Source organism: Thamnophis elegans, chromosome Z (genome assembly GCF_009769535.1).
Source record: "Thamnophis elegans isolate rThaEle1 chromosome Z, rThaEle1.pri, whole genome shotgun sequence".
NCBI classification, from domain to species: Eukaryota; Metazoa; Chordata; class Lepidosauria; order Squamata; family Colubridae; genus Thamnophis; species Thamnophis elegans.
This window is the reverse complement of record NC_045558.1, coordinates 119,160,854-119,178,085: the sequence shown is the minus strand read 5'-3', so window position 1 is coordinate 119,178,085 and position 17,232 is coordinate 119,160,854. Positions and strand designations below refer to the sequence as shown.

At 44.7% G+C, this 17,232-nt stretch overlaps 1 protein-coding gene across 1 annotated transcript in view; it reads right to left on the bottom strand.

Moving 5' to 3' along the window:
- CACNG7 (calcium voltage-gated channel auxiliary subunit gamma 7) overlaps positions 1 to 13,229 on the bottom strand; it is a 59,855-nt gene extending 46,626 nt beyond the window's left edge. The window contains exons 1-2 of the mRNA XM_032237317.1: positions 13,076 to 13,229; positions 1,847 to 2,086 (exon numbers count right to left, since the gene is read on the bottom strand). Of these exons, the coding sequence (XP_032093208.1) occupies positions 1,847 to 2,042 (196 nt within the window). The 5' untranslated portion in view covers positions 2,043 to 2,086; positions 13,076 to 13,229. The remainder of the gene's footprint in view (positions 1 to 1,846; positions 2,087 to 13,075) is intronic.
- Between the last annotated feature and the right edge of the window lie 4,003 nt (positions 13,230 to 17,232).

The window sequence follows — 17,232 nt, the reverse complement described above, 5'->3', positions numbered from 1 at the left end:
GTGTCTCATAGGGCAACAATTTTTTAACCGAGGTACTTCAAATGGGTTAACTTACAGAATGTGTCCAAAATCTGGGACCCAGGATTCCCATTCAAATGAAATTCGGCAAATTTTATAAAACATGTTGTGACACAAAAATCACCGAAAACAGTTTATGGTGTAACACAAAATGTCACAAAACATTTTTTGTGCTGATGTTTCTGCTATACAGTTCAATGTGGAGTGTTTTCAAGACAGACATATCTCTGAATGCATTTCCAATGAAGGCAGATAGAAATTCTGTCAAAAACTCTGTTAAAAACTCTGAAGAATCTGGTGAGGAAATACTTCTGAAAGGATGGCCCAATTAGTCACAGAGTTCCTAATATAGGTAATCCTTGATTTACAAACACACTTGAGCCCAAAATTTCCTTCACTGGGCAAGGCAGTTGTTAAATGAATTCTATCCCATTTTACAACCTTTTTTGGCACAATTGTTAATCAGATCACTGCATTTGTTTCAGAGAATCATGCAGCCATTAAGTGAATCTGGCTTCCACCCATTGAAGCTGGGTGGGAAGTTTAGAAATGGTGATGACGTGACCACGGGACCGTGCAACTGTCATAAGTACATGCCAGTTGCCAAGCAATCAAATTTTGATCATGGGCTGCAATGATGAAAACTGGTCATAAATCATCTTTTTTTTTCAGTGCTTCAGTGGTTGTAAGTCAAGGACTACCTCTATGCATGTTATTTTATGTATCTAAACCAGTGTTTTTCAATCTCAGTTCGGTTAAGATGTGCAGACTTCAACTCTCAGAATTCTTTAGCCAGTTGGCTGGGGAATTCTGGGAATTCATACATCTTAAAGTTGCTGAGATTGAGAGAGGCCAATTTAAATGGGCAATTTTTTTGGGGGGGAGGGGTCTGCAGACTGTCAAAATGGATCCATGGCACAAAAAGGGTAACAATCCCTGGCTTAGAGACAGGAATAAAGGGCGACATCGTTGCATAGGAAAGACAAGATAGTTAAATGTGCATGGGTGAATAGTTGAGTTGCACAATTTAAACAAATGCAATATTTCTAAATGCAGCATTTGCAACATTTCTAGCATTATTCAATGAAAAAAGACAGGCAGACCTTCTCATTCCAAGATCCTTAATGAATTCTTCTCTCTTTAGGGAAGAGAATACATCCCTAAAGTCAACTCTGCCTTGCCTCCCCAGCCTGATTAGAATATCTTGGAATTAAGAGCCAACTTTTAAAGCTATATCTAGGTGAATGACAGCTCTATGAAGGACCTTGTCAAGAGCTGAGTTGCAGACCACTCCAGACCTCTTGCAAGACCCCCCCCATTTATTGGGTTTCCACATTGCCCAGTGATTTCAACTTTGCATGTAGTCAATCAGAATTAAGTTGACTTGAATCTGCTGAAATATGAATGTTGCCCTTCACTCAAGGCATTGTTTTGCTACTCTAGCTATCAAATGTTGTAAAATTACCAGCTAGGCTGGAAGGAGGAGTCAAGCAAGGGCCTAGCTTGGAGTCTTTCTGCAACTGCAAGCAGCATAAATTAGATTTCCCTCAAGATCCACGGAGCTTTATCTGGTTGTTCCCCAGACAAGCAGTCTGATGAGATTCTTGCAACATAGGTGGTGGATAATGAAGTTACTAATTCTATTCATGAGTGGCTCTGGTTGCTTGCATCTGATCTGATCTGATCTGATCTGAAGAATATAGAGGAATTTAGGAAGTGAGGAAGCTTGAGTCTGGTTTGGTCCTGAGGTCCTAAGATGGAAATACTAAGACTGGTCCTAAGACTCGTAAATGAAAGCAGCATTGGAAGAGAGCCCTCAGACCCTTACCTGCAAAGAAGCAAACCCTCCAGAGGCCAGCATGGAGTGCCATGACTATTTCCGTGGTCTGGTTTTGCGGAAACACAATCCCTTCCTCCATGAACAGCCAATAGTCAGTACTGACAGCAATGCCCACCAGGAGCAGCCCGCACGCTCCAAAAACACTAGACAGCAGGGTCAGGGCGCGACTGCTGCAGTTACTCATCCTAGGTGACAGAGAGAGCGACTGGCCAAACGCAGCGCAAAGATCTGGAAGAGAAATAAACCCCCATCAGTCCAAAACTCCTGGGGAGTACTAAACCAAACAGACAACTAACAGAATAACAGAGTTGGAAGGACCTTGGAGGTCTTCTAGTCTAACCTCCTGCTCAAGCAGAAAACCCTATACCAGTGATGGTGAACATTTTTGGCACCAAGTGCTCAAACCAAATGTACGTGCTGATCCCCAGAAACTTGAAGACCACCTAGTCTTCTAGTTTCCGGCATGCACATGCATGTCACTTCATGCGTGCCAGAGCCCTGGAAACTCAAAGACCAGCTGGTCAGTGTGGATGCATGTGCCAGAGACCTGGACATTTAAACCAGCACTGTCCAGCTGGTCTTCAGGTTTCCGGGACTCTGGCATGTGTGAAGATTAGCTGGCTGGCGCACATGCGCACACCAGAAACCAAAAGAGCAGCTGGTAATGGCGCACTTGCCCAGAGAGAGGGCTCTGCGTGCTACTTCTGCCATGCATGCCATAGGTTCATCATCATGGCCCTATACCATTTCAGACAAAAAACCCTTGTGATTTTTACCAGAATATTTGTTGCCTGTTTTTGAATCAAATGTGTTGGTTTCCAGAGACCTCCAGAACGGCTGGTTCACAAATGCTTTTATGTTGTCTTGGATAATTTGAGCATGCAGGGCCACCAAATCCATTAAAACTTTATCCAGGCCCCAAGGAGCCTGATACTGAAATTCTGAAAGGAATTTCCTAAGGATGGTCTCTCCTCTTTGCATTTTTGTGACTGGAAAGGGTTGAATATTTGACCATGAAATCCAGGGCAGGGGTAAAGCTTCCTTCTGTAATATCTACTAGAGCAGGCTTCCCATCTTTGGGGAAGCCTTGATGAACCAGGATTACAAGTCCCATAACTTCTAGCCTCCCAGGATTTGTATTTATCAATACAGGGTGCAAAAAAAAAAAATCCTACGCCAGCATTTGGCAAGAAAATACTCAGAATGGCTCCCTGTGGTTTGAAAACTCTTCTTAGAAACCCGGTTTTTCTGCCTCTGGTCTCTTATTGTTCTCATGTGCCAGGAATTTTAGATTCTAGTCTTGCACATTAAAGTGACAAATTCCTCCCATACCAATAAAACGGAGGAATTATGATTGCTTGTATTCAGCCTAACCAATTTTCTGACATTATGCAAGTGTCATACAAGAGTCATTTTCCAACGCAAGATTTCTCTTCCTTTTCGAAGCTGATAATCTGATATCTATCAATCTTTGCTATTTAGCCCATGGCTGGCTCTAAATTTGGCAAAGTGTTTATGGATGAGGCCCCTTCCCAAGTTTGCTGGTAATGTTAGTTGCAGTGATACTGACAACCATGCTGTAATGAATAACATCAGGCAACTAAATCTGAGAACCCTGTTTTCTGATTTCTTAAAACATTTCTAAGTGCTGTTTGGGGGAGAACCATTGTGGGAAAACTAAATATCATTGCTGAATCCAGCAGCTGGATGTTGACTAGAATATCTCTTGCATGTATAAAAAAATAGCATTTCACCAGTATTGAACATTGTGGTAATAATTTTGCTGAACTGTCTTTGAAAAACGTGGCTTTTCCATCTCTTTATTTCCTTCCTTCCTTCCTTCCTTCCTTCCTTCCATCCATCCATCCATCCATCCATCCATCTGTGCCTACCTGCCTGCCTGCTTGCCTATCTATGTAATCTATCTATCTATCTATCTATCTATCTATCTATCTATCTATCTATCTATCTATCTATCTATCTATCTATCTATCTTGTATACCACCCATCTTGTCAGAGGAGATTCTCTTAATCAACACCCCCCTCCAAAAACACAGGAGTCTTGGACCATATGTAGAAAACAAACACATTTCTCAAAGAGTTGTTTTGTAAATAGTGATAAAATGATCTTCTATATGGAGAAGATCCTAGATTTCTTATAGTTTTTCTGAATATATGTTCAAGTGCAGGATAGATCGTTTCAGTCCTTTATTCACATAAACACTGCAGGACCATCTTGAGTTCATGCTTGTTCAAGCCAATAAAATAATCAATTCCTATATAGTTAATATTGACCAACCCAAAGATGAGCCATGTTCCGGAATCAAACAGTGTGCAATACAGCAGAAAGGATCCTATAGACTCAACTGTGAAATACCATATGTTGTCATTGCAGTTTAGCTCCTAGGCAAGCTTGAACAACAAAACCTCCTGAAAACCTTCTAAGAACACAGATGGCAAGGGTGAGGAGAACACAATATAGTATTTTTCTCTGTTTTTATCAAGGTTTTCACCCATTAAGGAGGATATTAAAGACCAGAATTTGAGAGCAGTATTTGATTAGTGTGTGGGAAGACAGGTTTCACACTCTATTATAAAACTATTTTTGCAGAGGGTTGGTGGACCAGGAGTAGCAACAGAGTTTGGTGTAACTTGGCACAATCTGCTGAAATTTAGTCCAATAAGAGGATCACCTGCCAAGCTCAACCTTCCACGTTGACCTCATGGATTGCACTTGCTTGCCTTCTCCAGAAATGAGAGCCATGATAAGAGTGAGTAAAAGGAACATTTTCCACTTAGTCTCCTTTTAATGTGGAGAGAAAGTCTCATCAAGGAGAATCTGCCCACCTTCTTTTCCCCACACTTTCATCTGACACTTGTCAGGCAAAGGATTAGGACCATAAATTAAGTTGCAATGCAAAAAGGATTTACTGCTCAAGCCTATACACAAGAATCTAATCAATGAAAGTTTAATACTATATTGGTACCAAATAAGGGTCAACGGAATTCAAGGGAGGTTGAACTTGGACCATTTATGACAACTTATTGACTCTAAACTGATGACGTACTTCGCTCTGCCCCCCAGCTCCGCTTGCTCTTCTCCTACACACTGGGATTATGAGGGAAGAGTGCCTGTTAACAGTTCGATAGAGAATTTCTGCCGAAGATCTATCTGGTGATTTGAAAATAATATGCGAATGCCACTTCCCCCCCCCCCCCTTTTGTATTCAAGATCATGTCTTAAGATGCACTTCTTTGGAAGTTCTGCATTACTGCATTTCGCATGCTTAGTTTCCCTTGAGATATTATGCGTCTGAAACCTGACAGGAAAAACTTTGTGTTCCAGAAATAAAACTCCGATTCTAGACTTTCTTCAACTATCCCGATTTTCATCCGCCACATTTTAACAAGCTTCTTCCTCCTCTCATGGCACCCTACCAAGAATTTCAAAAACCAGGATTTCTTATGAATATTTTATAGTTTCAGCTATATAAAAATGCTTTTAAGAAGTTTAATCTCTTTGGTTTATTTCTCTTTGTAGAAGGTGGAGAGACAGAAAGGTTATTTTCATGGAACATTCTTGCCCATGATTAATTGAATTCTGATTTTCTGGACTGGGCCAATTATCTGGGATTGGATGGTATTCTGGACTTCGTTTGCAGAACATGGAAATTTAAGATCTTGCCCACTATTTTTGTGGTTCAATGTGCCACATGAAAACAGTCAAAATGTAAGTACCATTTATTCTCAGGCACCTGAAAGTGAGTGTTTCCCAACCTCAGCAACATGTAGATGGTTGGACTTCCAACTCCAAGAATTCCCCAGCCAGCATGACTGCGCCAATCTCCTTCAACGACATGGCCCAGGTTCCTTGCTCCATTTTCCTCAGTACCTCTTTATTAATGATGAAGGTAAAGGTTCCCCTCTCACATATGTGCTAGTCATTCCCAACTCTAGGGGGCGATGCTCATCTCCATTTCAAAGCCAAAGAACCAGCGCTCTCCAAAGACATCTCCCTGTCCTATGGCTGGCATGACTAAATGCCGAAGGCACACGGAACACTGTTACCTTCCCACCAAAGATGGTCCCTGTTTTTCTACTTGCATTTTTACATGCTTTTGAACTGCTAGGTTGGCAGAAGCTGGGACAAGTAACATGAGCTCACTTAACTACATGGCGCTGGGGATTCGAACTGCCAAACTGCCAACCTTTCTGATCGACAAGCTCAGCGTCTTAGCCACTGAGCCACCACATCCCTGCCTCCTTATTGGGTACCCACAAATATTACCGAGTCTTGATTATTATTATTTTTTGGTCAAAAACTTATAATTCTCTTCAAGGATATAATTTTGCACTTTCAACATCTAATATCATCTCCACTTGCAATGCAGTTTTTAATAACTTTTCCTTGCTTGTATCTATTGGGGTTTCTAATGTTTTCTTTGGCCACATTTGTGCCATTGAGATAAAAAAAAAAAAACCTCTCCTCCCCAGGATATAATTATCTGTTATCATATGGGTACGTAAGATAGAAAAGTAGAATTTGGGCTGGGTAGAGGATAGAGGGCCAGGGAGGAATGGAAAAGAATCCAGGCATAAATTGAGTTGCATCCCCCTTGAAGGGGCTCAAGGATGAGATAGGATCTTGTCTGTAATGATGGCCCTACTCCCTTCTTATGCATTGTTAATAATTCCTGGCAGTGTGGCATTACCCCAGCTGCTAGCTGAGAAATTTCATCTGATGTCTCCCATCTGCAATGGGTTTATTTTGGTTACAGAAGGTGACACAATACCCAAACCATCCTACACAAACCCTGTTCCAAATCAGCACATACACGCATACGCATATAACACAATCAGGCACATAACTCTGTGTGTGTGCGTGCGTGGAGCAGTATATGTGTGAAGAAAGAGGGGGATTATATCAGCTAGTGAGAAAAGGGGTGTGCATGTTTATAGCCAGAGGCCAAGGTATGGATATATATGTGTGTGTGTGTGCGTGCGTGTGCGTGTGCGTGTAATTTTAAGAGGTGCTTATTTTGGATTTCTTGCTTTGCTCATTACCATTCCTGGGTAACTAGATGATTATAGGGGAAGGCTGAAATTTAAATATTTAAGAGAATATTGGGCACTTTGGAAACATCCAGAAACACAATGGATTATTCCTAGAGATAGTCCTAATTTACCACAGTTCATTTAATGAATATTTGAAGTTACAACAGCATTGGAAAAAATTGACTTATGACCGTTTTTCACACTTATCTCAGATGCAATATCCCCATGGCCACGACCAAAATACAGAGACTTCACAACTGATATATATTTATGACAATTGCAGTGTCCCAGGAGGATCACCTCTGGTGACCTTCTGATAAGCAAAGTCAATAGGGAAGGAAGCCACATTCACTTAACATTCATGATACTAACTTAACAACTTCGGTGGTTCACCTAACTGTGGCAAGTATTGTTGTACAATGGGGCAAAATTAATTTAACAGCTGTCTCGCTACGCAACAGAAATTTTGGGCTCAGTTGTAGTCATAAGTTGAAGACTACCTGTATTGCTTTGCATCACTTACTGTTAGGGTTTTTAATAATTATCTACCTACTTGTTAACCTGTCTTCTCTTACAATTTGTTGTATGCGGTTTACAACTCTCTGTATCCAAGGTAGGACAGATTAAACATTTAAGACCCAAAACATGTCCAAAATGCACGTCTTTCACCCAAAACCAGTCCCTATAATTAAATATTACATGCACATGGTTTGTGCATGATGTTTATCACCCATGATCTATTTCTCCATTATTTATGACATACTGTGCTTGACAGAATTCACCCTGCAGACTAAGCAACACCCCAAAACATATGCACAAGATCTGTTGACACAAAAGGCAAAAACAACAACAACCAGCACATGGAAATGGACTGGGAACTATGCCACCTTCCATTGGACATTCATCACTTCTGTAAGTGTTGGCCTACACAAACGTGTTTTTTCCACACACTACGCCCAGCGGGATATGTTAGCACAATTAAATACACATTCTGAATGACAAGCCATATACTTTCAAAATTCTGGTAACCATATGCAAGAAAATCTGATCCTGTGTTCAATTACCCACTTTAGAATTATGTTTGCCCACAGTTCTGCTAGATCTCTCCAACTGGATATTTCCCAGATTTGTTCATCTCTCATTGGTCCAACCAGCAGGGTTGCAGGACATTGGACTGGGGAAGGGGATATCATATTAAAGGGGCTACGACAAAGAAGAGGGGTCCAAAGCACTTGAAAGGAGAATAAGAAGCAATGGATGAAAACTAACCAAGGAGAGAAGCAGCCTAGAACTAAGGAGAAGTTTCCTAACAGTGGGATCAATCAGAATGGCTTGCCTTCAGAAGTTATGGATGTTCCATCACTGGAGGCTTTTAAGAAGAGACTGGACAACCATTTGTTTGAAATGGCATAGGGTTTCCTGCCTGAGCAGCAGTTGGACTAAAAGACTTCCAACTCTGTTATTCTGTTATATATTTTGAAAGAATATGAGACTTTAGTGCCGTTGACTTATTACTTTTCCAGAGTGAAAAATATTAAGATGTTATGGATTTGTTTCAGATTCTCTTAACAATTAGTGAAAACAATATGGCAGTTGCCAATGTATCCTAGAGCCTGGCCAAGTGATCTGCTTGGCATGGACCAAGCCATTTGTCTTTAGTGAGGGCAGCCATCTTTGCCAGCCTCACTGCTGGGTCTTCAATAGCAGCAGAATCCACAAAAGTGTAACAAGTAAAATCCCTCCTTTTTTCAATGGAGGGAAAAACTAAGCTACTAGCAAAGTTACTGTGACAGATTCATTTAGCTCAGGGGTGTCAAACTCAAGGCCTGGGGAATGGATCCGGCCTGTGGGGCCCTCCCAAGCTCAGTTTTCATTGGCAGAGGGTTGCAGGAGGCGGTCACAGCCAAAAATGGAGCTCGCTCCATTTATGCTGGCATAGGGTTGCAGGAAACCGTTTGCAACTGAAAGCGGAGCTCAGGAGCGCATTTTCACTGGCACAGCGCTCGGGCCACCACAGGCGCCCCTCCAACACAAGTGAGGGCAAGCTGGTCATGCCCACCCTAGCCACTCCCACCACAATCCTCCCTCCCCCTGAGGTAAAACACAACCCTGAGGCGGCCGTCAATGAAAGAGAGTTTGACATTCCTGGTCTAGCTGAAGCCAATTGATGCTTTTCAGAGGTGTTGAGCTACAACCTCCCTCATCATCAAATAATGCTGGATAGGACTAAATAAAATAAATAAAAATTATGAGGTTGCAAAACCTAATTTTATTTTGTTTTTTTTATTTTTTTAAAGGAGAAACAGTTTCAAATCTGCCTCCAGTTACTACGTGACCCGTCAAAACCGCGCTCGACTAAGCCGCGCCCGATTAAACCGCGTCGCTGATGTCATCAACAGGGCAACAACAGCCAGCGCGGAGAAAGAAGGGCGCTTTAAATAGCGCTTTGAAAGCAAGCCGATTCAACTTAAGGTAAGGGTTAGCTTTAGGGTTAGCTTTAGGGTTAGGTTAAGGGTTAGGGTTAGGTTTAGGGTTAGGTTAAGGGTTAGGATTAGGTTTAGGATTACGTTAAGGGTTAAGTTTAGGGTTAGGTTTAAGGTTAGGTTAAGGGTTAGGATTAGGATTAGGTTTAGGGGGGTTAGGTTTAGGGGTTAATTTTAGGTTTAGCGTTTACAGCGTGCTTCTGTCTCTGTGCTGTTGTCGCCCTGTTGATGACGTCAGCTACGCGGTTTCGTCGAACACAGTTTAGTCGAACGCGGTTTTGTGGTGGAACCCAGTTACTAATGTTGCTGGATAACTCAGCCTAACCCGTCTGAGGTGAATAGCGGTACATTGTGCTGAGCTCTTTGTTTTTGTGATACAATCAGAGTACGATTAATGTAAGGTTGTTTCACAGGTCTGTTTTTAGAATAAAGGGGAACATACCTATGCCTAACCCATATGTTCTCCTCCGACCTATGAGGGGATGGGTTGTAACTGTAACACATTAGATATGCAAGATAACTCTCAGGGATGTTAAAGGACACCAAATAAATTTTTACAGGACTAATTATTTTTTAGGTAGGTGGGAGGGTATTGTTTTTACTTCTCTATAAAGAAATGGCATGTGCAAGTAGAAAATCCAATTTCCATTTTACCCGTTGGTTTCCCAACTCAAAATGGTAAGCTCCATTTACAAGAAAGCATAAATGCCATTTTGGACTTCAAATCTCAGAATTCCCCAGCTGGGGAATTCTGGGAGCTGAAGCCCATTTGTCTTAAAGTCACCAGGTTTGAGAAATACCAATTTAAGTCCCCCCTTTCACCCTAAAGAATGCCTGTTTGTTCACCAGCTCAATTTCTTTATGCCTTGACATCAGATGGGTCAGATAGGTAGAGCTGAGGGGTCCCAAATTAGCAAATAAGCCTTAGGGTGTGGTGTGTGTGTGTGTGTGTGTGTGTGTAGGGATTGTGTCACTTAAAGCTTTCCTCACCCTAACAATCTCCAAATATGTCAGACTACTTTTTATATTTAAATATACTGCTTGCCACTCAGAACAAGGTATAATATTTAAGCTGAGCGTCTCTGTAAACATTCTACAATAAATGAACAGCAAACAATTTTCAATCCTCCTCAGAGAACCTACTTCAGCCTTTCAAAGAAGCTAAGTCTAGGAAAGTGAATTAGAGGTTCCTTTGTTTAAGACCAACAGTCTAGCCACTATGCCCTACTGCCTCCCACACAACCCGCTCAGCATCAAGGGAGGCATAATAACATTTCCTCCATCATCCCTTTCACTGCATAAGAGGATACTCTGGCTGCCTGATGCTCCAACTCACAGCATACTACTATTATTGTAGGAATGATGCTGTGCTTGACACAGATTCACAAAGGTAGTAAAATTAGCTCTCAGACAGCCTGCCTCCTGTTTGGCTCTCGTGTGCTATGTCAGTCTGGTACTGATCTCCATCCCACCCCACCACTGGGAGCGTCTCCTTCCAGCTGTGGCTACACCATCTTCACCTATCAAGAAATACAAGCCCATAGCCGTATCACTTCTAGAATCACCTGGGGGAGTCCTTGGCTTCTTTTGTGTGAAAATCATCCAGTCTCTAAAAGTTTCCCCCAATTAAGCACCAACATCAGGATAATCTCATTTTAAGTAGCATGATACCATTCCAAAAATTGATGTTCCTCTACTAGTGGGGTGAACCTCCCCCATAACCCCACCAAAGCAGAAGGATAGAAAATTCACATGGATGCCTATCTTGAAGGAAACTTCCTTATGAAAGACATTCTTCTGAAGAAGACAGTCAGTCACCCAAGGAGGAGTGAGAGATATGCTAAGATTAAATTCATCAGCATATCCAGGACAGGACACACACACACACACACACACAAAGATCACCCTTGTACACTGTATAATGTTAGGATCATCCTCGACAAATCATATGTGCCTTTAATAGAACATTAATAAGGGGTAGTAGGGAGGTGGGGCTACTATAGCCCCCGTGTTTGAAAAGATTTGTGCAATATGCGAAGACAAGGAAAATAGGAGTTAAGGGAAATCATGCAAAAATATCAGGGCATTGAGCAGAGAGATGTACAAATACCCTCTGTGAAATTATTCTCGTAGGCAAGATTAATGATTGGAAAAAAATTGAGGAAAAAACCTTCTCTATCAGTTTCTTAGTCACATGCATACAAAGAGACAAAGAGAGAGACACACAGCACAATAGTGCAAGCATCCTCAATCTTGTATTCTTCAAATGTGTTTGGACTACAACTTCGAATATCCCCGATGACCAGCCTCCACGATTGGGATGGTGGCCATGGAAGCCCAGCCAATATATCTGGAGGCTGGAGAAGGCTGCCCTGATGCACCATCCAGAGAAAGGTGTTAAACATTCTTGCATCCTCTCTTAGCCTGTCCTACTAAACCTGCACAACACACTAGCACAACCTCAGAAGCAGGCTAAGCAAAAAAAGACTTCAAGTATTACAAGAAACCAGTGTCATGTTCTGCCTGAAATCACATATTGCCTGCCTGCCTATCAGTGAGGCGCTAAAGACATCTATGTATGACACCAATTCTCTCCCCCTGCCCTAACACACACACACACACACACACACCCTACTCTGCTTTGCTCTTGTAGCATAAACAGACACATCCTATCATTCTGGCCCTAGAACACCACAATAGAAGTATGAAGCATTAAGAAATCTTATGCTCCTGAGATATTATCTTTCTTAGCAAGGTGGGGAAAACAGTAAAGATATTTACAGCAGCATCAAGTTGATGGCAATTGGTCCAAAGATTGTTTTAAAACCAAAGGTGCTGTTTTTACCCATGCACATTTTCACCATAGCCAGAGAGGAAACAGAATTCCCAGCTGCAATGGGAATTTTATTCAGAATCAATGAAAATTTGCACTTTTAGGAATAGATGGTTGTCCCAAGAAGGCAATATGCATGTGTAGTGGCAAAGAAAGTTGCCACTTGCAGTATCCCACACTTAGACTGGGATTATTATTCCAATAATTACCTGCCCTGTACTTCAGCACCCACTACCCAGAAGCAGATTTAAGGCAACTCGATGAGCAGACAGCATCCAGCCACACACTTGCTATCAGGAAGGAATTAAAAGATGCAGCTATTTCAAGTTGAAGCCAATTCCTTAAAAAAAAGAAGGATTCAAGACCACAACCATTACACACCTGCCACATATCTAGGTTATCCACAACCACCATTGCACTGTTTTGTGTGTGAGAAAGGCCACAAGCTAGCAAAGCAGCCAAAGTTGTACAAAGTACCACTCACATCTGGATGAATCAGCCCCAAAGGAAGAAATAAACCGGGGGGGGGGTTCTTTCCTAAGATCAGCAAGGGGGTGGGGGGGAGAGGTATGATGGGGTTGCCGATGGCCACTGTTTTCCAGTATATACAGAACTCTGGTCTCTGAAGTTCTGCCTGGCATGCTGGTTTATGGAGTGGCACCGGGCAGGCTGCATAGTTCCAAGGCATGAATGCAGAGGGGCACGCACGCACTTCCCCCTCCCCCACCTCTCAGAACCAGCAGGGCCCGGGGGAAGCCGGCCCAGGGAAGGCAGGCAGTGATTCTCAAGTAATAGGCTTGGCCGACCACGGCAGGGATCGGCCGGAAGGGCAGCCGTTCGTCTCACCTTGCGGTTAGAACGCCGCGGGGGCTCCGGATTCCTCGCTCGCCTTCCCCCGCACCTGCATCGCTCCCCTGCTTGCTACTTCGCCTTGTTTTGCACTCCGACGTCGGCGGCGGCCGGGGAGGGGAGCAGGTTGGGAAAAACCGCCTTTTCCCCTTTTCTGGGAGGGGGCCGGCGGAATGGGGACTCCCGGCTTCAAGGACCGGCCTTCTGCAAGCCCAAAGGCCAGGGGTCTATTGCTGGCCGCCCCATCCAGAAGTTTGCTTCATTCCAAAGTGAGGAAGAAGAAGGAGTGTTTCAGCGTGTGTGTGTATGTGTGTGTGCGTGCGTGCGTGTTGTGGGGAGGAGGAGAGGAGAACGGGTGCAGCGTTTTGAAAGGGGCGACGGAATGGAAAAAGGAAACGCTGCAGCAATGGACAAGCGGGGGGTAAATCTCGACCGGGGAGCTGGTGAGGAGGGAGGGAGTGAGAGAGGGAGGGAGGAAGGAATGCAGCAGCGGGCAGGGATGGGGGCAATGACAGAAGGGGGGAAAAGCGAAAGAAGGCAGGCAGCGGCGAGGAAGAGGCGGCGGCGGGAAGGGGGACGGCTACGGCGGCGGCGGCGGCAGCAGACGAAAGGCTGGACGCCGAAGAGGGGACCGCTGGAGGAGGACGAGGCGGCGGGGGGGGGGCAGGCAGGAGAGCGGAAAGAAAGAGGGAGGGAAGAGAATGAATGCAGCGGGAGGAGGGGGCGAGGGGAGCAGCCGGGAAAGCCGCCTCAGCGGACGAAGGGGAGCGACAGAAGCCGGCGCCCAGCTAGCAAAGCTGCCGGCAGGCGGGAAGCACCGGCGGGCGAGGAAGGGGGCGATCGCAGGTGGTCCGAAAGGCGGCAAAAGCGACGCAGTTGCAAGGGGAAGGGGAGGGAGAGAGAAACGCAGGAGGAAGAGGAGAAGCTGGGGGGAAGAGGGGGTAAACCGGAGAGAAAACCCAACAAGCCTCCAAAAATCGCAGCGGGGGAGAAAAGCCGTCTGGGGAAACCGCGCGCACACACACAACACAGCACAGCACAACACACACACAAAGGGAGAAGAAAACAAGAAAGAAAAAGCGCCGCAAAGGAAGACAAAAAGACCAGGGGGTGGAAATGGCCAGGCCGCTAAAAATCCCAGAGCACCCCGTTTCTTCAAAGGATCCCACCGGCGGAGGGGGCGAGGGGGAGGCTCGGCTCGGCTCAGCTAATGGCCGTAGAAGTGAGCGAGATGAAGCTGAGCCGCAGTGGGGAGGGACAGGATGGCAGCTGCCGCCGCTACCGAGCTTGTCCTGGGGGCTTCGATCGGGCACCGGTGCCGCAGTCGGCTGCCGAGAGGCGGCTGGGTTGTCTGTGAGTCGGTTCCCCCGCTTTTTCGCGCACACGTACGCACACACACACGCGTGCTCACGGACCTACACACATACACACACACAGACCCACACAACCAGTATGGAAAGCACAGGGCTCCCCCGCTACCGGATCCCGCTGGATCACGGGATCCGCTTGGCTGGGAACTGACGAGGGGCGCGAGGAGAATTCACAATCACCCCCAGCTCAGCAGCACCCAGCCCGGCTCACTGCAGCTGGCCGTGATGTCAGAGGCACCATTCTTAAAGGGACCGACAGACCGGCTGGCGCTCGCAGGTTTGCCCGCTCAGCCGGTGTCTGACTCGGTGTGTGCGTGTGCGCGGACTCACACTCGCGCGCGCGCGTGGAATTGGGGCGTTGGGAAGGGATCTAAAACGGGAGGGAAACGCAGACGACAGAGCGGCGTGCTGAAGGGAAAGAGATGAGAGCGGAGGTCCCAAACTGAGAGAATCTCACCGGGTTTTGCCCAGCGACTTTCACGCTCGTTTAATGTACGCGTGTCTGTTCAGCTGGGTGGTCCAAGAACTACTGCCGTGGAAATGTAAACGTCCGGGGATTCTAAATTATGCATATTATAGACTTCGTGCCTGTGTGTTTGTGTCTTAGCTTCCCAGCCATCCTGAAGTTTTGAAGTTAAGTCGGCTACGGCTTCCCAGAACCCACATCACAAGCTCAGGTGCGCGCGTGCGTATGCACCCTTGGATGGATAGACAGACAATTGAAGCAAGAGAACGATTTCGGTCAGAGAATCTTTCAAAACACTCGAAAAAGGCAGCCTTAACCAGCAAACAATTTAGAAAAGATCAAAAGCTGGACTGAACGTTTAGCCAAGTCTAATAACCTTTGAGAGAGGAAATTCTGTCTCCTGGCTCCCTCGGTCTGATCTCTTTTGGGGAAAATACTGGTATTTAAAGGAGCTGGGTGGCTTTTAAGGTCCCACTTTCTTCTTCCTATGTCATGTAAGAGAAACAATGGAGAGTGCCCTCAAATTTCGCTTTAACTGTGCCTTTACTCTGTTGTTTCATTCACACAATTTTTGAGGGAGCCCCAGATATTGTTGTTTACCATTCCCCCTCCTCTCTGGGGGGGGGGAAGATTGTCCTATTTATTAGAGTTGAAACTCTAGAAAGAGTGCAGAGAAAAGCAACAAAGGTGATTAGAGAGCTGGAGTCTAAAACATATCATGAATGTTTGCAGGAACTGGGTGTGTCTAGTCTAGGGGTGACTTGATAGCAGCCTTCCAATATTTAAGGGGTTGTCACACAGAAGAGGTCAGTCTATTCTCCAAAGAACCTGAGGGCTGGATAAGAAGTAAGGGATGAAAACTTACCAAGGAGAAATCCAACCAAGAACCAAGGAGAAATTTTCTGACCATGAGAACAATTAGCAAGTGGAACATCTTGCCTTCAGAAGTTATGGGTTACTCCATCACTGGCAGTATTTTATAAGAGACTGCATAGCCTCATATCTGGAATGGTATGGCATATTTTGTTTGAACAGAAGGTTGGGTTAGAAGACCTTAAAGGTCCCTTCCAACTCTCTTGTTATTATTATCCTGATCAGGAAAAGAAGGGGGGGATGGGGATTAATAAAGAAGAAAAGCCAGAACCACAACATACTTAATAAGAGCCCTCTGTCTCTTCCCCATGGAGTGGAATTAAAGGTTTTATATACCCTGTTTACCCAAAAATAAGACCTCCCTGGATAATAAGCCCAATCAGGCTTTTATGCACATGTGCTAAAATAAGCTCTCCCCCGATAATAAGCCCTCCCGGAAAATATTGCAATATAGCAGCAGCCATGAGGTGACCACACTCACCGCCTCCTGTGCCTCAATAATAAGGTCTCCCCCAAAATAAAGGCAAGTGCTTATTTCGGGGGTTAAAAGAAAATAAGATCCTGTCTTATTTTCAGGGAAACGCGGTAGACAGTCCTCAACTTATAGTTAAGTTGGAAAACCAGCTGTTAAGTGAATCTGGCTTCTCCACTGACTTTGCTTGAAAGTGATCACATGACCCAGGGACACTGCAAATGTTATACTGTTACTCCATTATAATTTATATTGCTAGTCCACGTATCACATGCCATATGCTTGTTGTGGCCCACCAGACTCATACCATGAGGAGGTTGGGGAGGAACTTGGGCCAGTTCTGGAGTCTGGGGAAGGCTCTGATGGATACAGATGCAGAGATAGAGCCACCGGAGAGGCAGCTGCCTTTGGAGGCTGTTTTGAGTGAGGAGGAAGAACAGCTGGGGCCTGTTCCAGATGCACGTATGCGCAAAGCAGTTAGGAGAGGTGAACAACGGAGGACAAGGAGTCAATTCAGGAAGCAAAGAACACATGGTGGACACTGAATGGCCCCCTCCCTGGCTGGGGAATAAATGGAAGGGGAGTGGTTGTCATAGGAGACAACAGTTCATATTTCTGAAGATTCTGCTCATTGTGTTTCGTGTCACAAAGACTGCTTGCCAGAACTTAATTTGCAGCCTTTGCAGCTGGGAGCGTTGCAATTATTGCAAGAAACTGATAAGGTTTGTTACTACAGTTAATGCCTTGAAGGACTATTGCTGGGAGTTTTTGGTGGGTGAACGCAATTAATTCGCAAGAGGTAAATAAAGACCAGGAGTCTCTCTCTTGTTTCTGCTAAGGCTGAATCAGAACAATGCTAAATGGATAATAAACTGCAACTGTCATAAACATGAGTCAAATTGCCAAGTGTCTGAATTTTGATACACCTGACCATGGGGATGCTGCAATAGTTTTAAGTGTGAAAAATGGTCAT